This window comes from Petaurus breviceps, unplaced genomic scaffold, assembly GCF_028583685.1.
Source record: "Petaurus breviceps papuanus isolate PSGF00001 unplaced genomic scaffold, PetGlider_PUasm1.0 172, whole genome shotgun sequence".
Taxonomy (NCBI): Eukaryota; Metazoa; Chordata; class Mammalia; order Diprotodontia; family Petauridae; genus Petaurus; species Petaurus breviceps.
The window spans coordinates 4,860,211-4,866,210 of record NW_027185755.1 but is presented as its reverse complement, the minus strand read 5'-3'; the positions used below and the strand labels follow the sequence as shown (position 1 = coordinate 4,866,210).

General features: G+C 40.5%; 1 protein-coding gene across 2 annotated transcripts in view; it reads left to right on the top strand.

Annotated features, from left to right (window-relative positions):
* CARM1 (coactivator associated arginine methyltransferase 1) overlaps positions 1–6,000 on the top strand; it is a 57,468-nt gene that overhangs the window by 33,241 nt on the left and 18,227 nt on the right. For both annotated transcript variants that reach the window (XM_069083050.1, XM_069083049.1), the window contains exons 5-6: positions 2,335–2,445; positions 3,496–3,673. In XM_069083050.1, coding sequence (XP_068939151.1) covers positions 2,335–2,445; positions 3,496–3,673 — 289 coding nt within the window. The remainder of the gene's footprint in view (positions 1–2,334; positions 2,446–3,495; positions 3,674–6,000) is intronic.

The window sequence follows — 6,000 nt, the reverse complement described above, 5'->3', positions numbered from 1 at the left end:
CCCCCCCCCCCCCCCCCCCCCCCCCGTGAAACGCACGCCGCGCTCCGAGCTGCATCCAATCAGAGCTGCAGCAGTGAGCGCATCATCCTGTTCTTTATTGAATTCATTATTGAATAAAGGTACATTTTTTTGTTCACATTTACCTGTTTATTAAAATTGCTGTCAATGTTCATTAAAATAAGCCCTCCCCTGAAAATAAGCCCTCTGGTGTTTTTCTGTCCAAAAAAATTAATAAGACAGTGTCTTATTATCAGGGAAACACGGTAGTAAGTGTTAAGTGTCTGGGGCCATATTTGAACTCAGGTCCTCCTGACTCCAGGGCTGGTACTCTATTCACTGTGCCACCTAGCCACCCCTTATCATAGGTTGTCTTTTGGCATCACATCAGCCCTGTCATAGAAAACAGTATGGAAACAAACCCAGTGCAGCCAGTATTAGAAAGAAAACAGAAGACTAGGAAACAATTTTTATAGCAAGTGTCTCTGATAAAGGCCTTGTTTCTCAAATATATAGAGAACTGAGTCAAATTTATGAGAATTTAAGTCATTTCTTAGTTGAGAAATGATCAAAGGATATGAATAGGCAGTTTTCAGATTAAAAAAAAGTCAAAGCTGTCTATAGTCATTTGAAAAATGCTCAAAATCACTATTGGTTAGAGAAAACATACTAAAACAACTCTGAAGTACCCACTTCATACTTATCAGATTGGCTAATAGGACAGAAAATGAAAATCATAAATGTTGGAGAGAATATGGGAAAATTGGGATACTAATACACTGTTGGTGAAGTTGTGAACTCATCTCTAGGCATTATGGAAAGCAATTTAAAACTCTGCCCAAAGTTCATACCCTTTAACCCAGCAATACCACTACTTGGTCTGTGTCCTAAGGAGATTATAAAAAAGGGAGAAGGACCTACATGTACAAAAATATTTATAAAAGCTGTTTTTGGTGGTGGCAAAGAATTGGAAATTGAAAGGATGCCCATCAATTGGGGTATAGGTAAATAAGTTGTGATATATGAATGTAATGTAATACTACTGTGCTACAAGAAATGACAAGCAGGCAGACTTCAGAAAAACCTGGAAAAACGTACATGAACTGATGCATAGTGAAGTGAGCAGAATCAAGAGAACATTGTACATGGTACATAGTAACAGCAACATTATAGAATGATCAAGTATGAATAACTTGGCTCTTCTCAGCAGTACAATGATCCAAGATAATTTCAAAGGACTCATGATGGAAAATGCTGTCCATGTCCAGAGAAAGAACCAATGTAGTCTGAATGCAAATCAAAGCCTACTATTTTCACTTAAAAATTTTTTTTCATGTTTCTTTCCTTTTAGTCTGTTTCTTTTCCCATAACATGACTAATATGGAAATATTTTACATGAGAACACATATATAACCTATATCAAATTGCTTGCCATTTTAGGGAGGGGGTAAGGAAAGGAGGGAGAAAATCTGGAGCTCAAAAATGTTTGGACACTAAAAAATGTCTTTATATGTAATTGGAAAAAAGAAAATACCATTTATAAAAAAATAAAACCTGGAAACTAGATCTAGTATTGTTATAGCCTGTCTATAATATGGCAGTCCAATGGTAGACCCATCCTGTAGCATCGGATCTGTAACTGGAAAACAGCAATGAATGGTATGATGTGTAGAAGAGAGGGAGCCCATTGCTCACTAGAAGCTATACTCTTAGTTTTCCATGTTAGTCACATGGCCAGAATTGTATGGTTGTACAAATTGCAAACAGGAATCCTTTCTCTGCCTCCCCAAACAGTTGTCTCACAGCTATGATGCAGCCACTCTTGGGGAGGAGACACATAGAGTGTTGGTTAAGCACTGGGACATTTGAACATAAAAAGAAAGCAATGTTAAGGGAAGAGGTTTTACCCTAAAGACTCAAGATTTCCTAGGAAAGCTTATGGGGTGGGGACCCATAGTCTCTGCATTGCGGTCATCTGCGTAGTAATAACCTGCTCAGTCTGCTTACCCAGAAACAAGGAGAGATTTGGTTGATCCAGTCCAAGGTCAGACTTAATTTTTTAGAAAACCTATGCCTTTCAGATGTATTGAGAGCTCCCTTGCACCACCTTATTGGCTTGGCCTTATGGGTCAGAGGTACATCATTGGTTTGCTAATATAAAATTTCACACTTGACCCCTCTTGTCTTGTCTTAAAGCCTTAAATCTCTGGCAAATAACCAGTAATGGAGATAAGGAAATAGAAGGTTCTCAGGTTTGTGAGTGAAATGGGGAGGGATCTTTTGGTTGTTCTTTCCATTGCTCTCTATGACTGACAGTGATTCTTTCTCCTTTTTCAGATTGTCCTAGATGTGGGCTGTGGCTCGGGGATCCTGTCTTTTTTTGCTGCTCAGGCAGGAGCAAGGAAAGTCTATGCAGTAGAAGCAAGCACCATGGCTCAGCATGCTGAGGTCAGTATGCTCCATAGCCAGGCACACCTCCCTCCTTCCTCCACCCCAGCTCTGTGACAGCATGCAGAGCCTTCAGAAGTCAGTCTGTGGTTGAGGGAGAATGGACCTTTCTGGGGAGCACAAAGAACTGCCCCATTCCCAGGTGATATTAGGTAGGCCAAAGTCAAATCCTGACTTACCTGGGATCTTGGGAAATTTAGTTCTTGCTGCCTCAGTTTGTCTACCATTAAAATCAGTAGGTAAATTTCTCTGCCTCTTAACTATGTTCTGGGGTCATTAGTGAAATATGTTGTCCACCTCTGAGGGAAAAGACCGCTGAGGGAAAAAACCATAACGTCATGGCTGCAACAAAGGATTTGGAGACAAAAGAACAAGCTTCATTCAATCTGACTCTGTTATGTATTATGCCTACCTGACTTCACACAAGTCACTTAACTTTTATGGTTTTTAGTTTCTTCATCTATAATATGAAGGTGTTAGACTAGATAAACTCTAAGGTGCCTCTCAACTGCAAATGCTCTGATTCCATGGCTCCAGAATATTTGATTGTCATTGTGTTAGCTGCTTTGAGTCTTTGGTAGATAATTTATCAATAATTCTACTTGCTTGCATCATAGAGTCCTTGTTCTTCATAGTTTGATCATTAGAAAGTGATGTCCAATGTTCTCAGCATTTTGTCAAACAAAATTAGTTTACAGTCACTGTAATTTTTTAAAATGTAAAAAAAATATAGCACAAAAAAATTTTTTTGGTGGGAAAAGTTCGCAGAGTCAAATAAGGAATTAAACTAGCAGCCTCCATCACTATTTTCATTGCTTGTGCAGTTCTTTAAAAGCTTTGATCTCTCTCTGACTCCTCTCCCACTTGGGGCTTGGTTGTCCAGGAAGGATGGTTCTGAGCAGGCTGCTGGGCTCAGTCTCCATGGGGTTCTCCTAGAGTTGAAATCAGCAGTGAGAGTTCAGTGGAGCTCATTGGTCCAAGGAGATGTTTCTCCATAAAATTGGTTTTTCCCTGATTTTTATACTTGACTTTTTCCCCTCCCAACAATAGGTTTTAGTAAAGAGTAACAACCTCACAGACCGAATTGTGGTCATTCCTGGAAAGGTGGAGGAAATCTCACTTCCCGAGCAGGTGGACATAATTATTTCAGAGCCAATGGGCTACATGCTTTTCAATGAACGTATGTTGGAGAGCTACCTCCATGCCAAGAAGTACTTAAAGCCTAGTGGTAAGTAAATGGGCTGGGCACAATGGGGGTCTGTCAGCTGATTTGTTTCCAGTTGGATTTGTTTCCTGTGGGTAGTGGCCTAACCTCCATTTCTCAGATAGCACTGCAGAGCTCTGCAAAGATAGCCATTTGGGGGTTCTCTGGGAATATAAAATAAAATATTTCAAAAGGATATTTTGGAATTTATGGCTTTACATTTAACTAATTTGATCTTATGTCTATTGTAAAGTGAGAGCCTCACCCTTAGTTTCCCTGGTCATCTATAGGGGATAAACTATATTAATTTGTTCTGTTAGCGGTGAATTCTGGGATGTAGGAAATTCTCTACCCCAGGACAGTCTCAGGTCGTTCAGGTTGGGCTTTCCTCCCTGACAGTTAAGTGTTCTTTGGTTTTTTTTCTGGATAAGAGCAGAATAGGTTTGGTAGGAGGAATCAGAATTGTGCCTTTTATTTCTTCTGTCACTACCACCAGCTTCTCAAGGTGAGAGGCTTGAAATGCATATGCAGCCAATTTCAGAAGATTAGTGATGGACAGACCCTGTCCTCTATCATGTTCATAACACACCTGGAGCTTTGTGTTCATTTCTGGGTAGCACACTTATGGAAAGAGTTGGCAAGCTAAGGACATTCAAAGAAGGCAACCATCATTTTAAGTTCATGCTGTGTTGTGATCAGTGAAGAAATTAGGGGAAGAGAATACATGGTGGACAGGGTGACACAATTGGTACCTTCAGGGATTTGGAGACTGTACTGCAAAACAGGTCAGCATCAGGAGCCATGGGTGGGAGTTCAAGGGAGACAGATTTGGGGTCTATGTAAAGATAAAAACTTTGAACAATTAAAGTTATTCCAAAATGGAACAGGTGACACTTCCAGAAATAGTGAGCTCACAGACTTTCAGAATTAGAAGGAACCTCAGAGGTCAATTAGACCTAAAGAAGAATTCACTCTATAGCCTACTCCAGAAATCAGCCATCTCCCTGAGTGGCCCCCTCCACCTTTGGACAGCTCTGATTATTTGAAAGCTTTAATTTGCCTCCCTGAAACTTCTTCCCCTTGGTCCCTCTGTGGGACCAAGAAGAACAAATCTAAATCTTTCTTCCGCATGACAGCTTTTCAAATGGCTGAAGACAGCTATCATCGCCCTCCAAAGTCTTCTCTAGGCTAAATATACCCCATCCTTTCAGCTGATACTCATATGGCATAATCTCAAAGCCTTTCACTATCCTAATCACTTTACTCTAGACCTTTTCAAACGTATCAGTGTCTTTCCTAAAATGTGACACCTAGAATTGAACATGTGATGCGAGATGTGGCCTGACTAGGGCAGAGCACAAGGAGATTCTGTCTCGTAGCAGAGCCTCAAATGGCATTGACATCTTTGGCCGCCATATTACACTTTGTTAGGGTTTTTTTTTTATTTTTTATTTTTTTTGGAGGGCATTGGGGTTAAGTAACTTGCCCAAGGTCACAAGGCTAGGTTTTTTTGTTTGTGTGTGTGTTAAGTGTCTGAGGCCTGATCTGAACTCAGGTCCTCCTGACTCCAGGGCCAGCGCTCTACTCACTGTGCCACCTAGCCGCCCCTAGGGTTTTTTTTTATCATCAATGCCTTTTGTTTTTCACACATCTCTCTCTTCCTTCCCCCATTCTCATTAAATCTTTTCTTTTAACAAACTCCATCAAAACAACTCCACAATCCACATCTTGCTAAAGTATGCCACCTTCGGCATCCATAGCCCCTCACTTCTGAGGGTCCCCTAAGAGGAGTGACCTGCATATTGCCCCATTGGCTCATATTGACCTTGCAGTTCACCAGAGCCTTTTTCAGACAAACTGCTTTTCCAGCCATGACTCCCTCATCTTAAAAAAACTTAGTTTTTTGTTTGTTTGTTTGTTTTGTTTTGTTTTTGGTAACCCAAGTGTATTTCAGTTTCATTATATTGGATTCAGTTCAGTTTTCTAACTTGTCCAGTTACTGTCACACTGTTCTCCAGTGTGTTAGCTATCCAGCCTAGCTTTGTATCATCTTCAGATTTGATAAATGTGCTATCTGTGCCTCTCTCCAAAATTGTTGTCTTAGCCCAAAGCCAAAGTGGAGATGTCTGGGGCGCTCCACTAGAGACCTTCCCAGTTCACATTTGAACCACTGATTATTACTTCCTGGGTCGAGCCTTTTAACCAGCTCCAAATTCATGTAACTATACTATTGTCTAGACCATATCTTTCCACCTTATCTACAAGAATACTGTAGGAGACTTTGTCAAATATTTTAGTAAATCAGGCTTGACCAAGCTTTTAGCAATCTAGTTATCCTGTCAGAAAAGGAA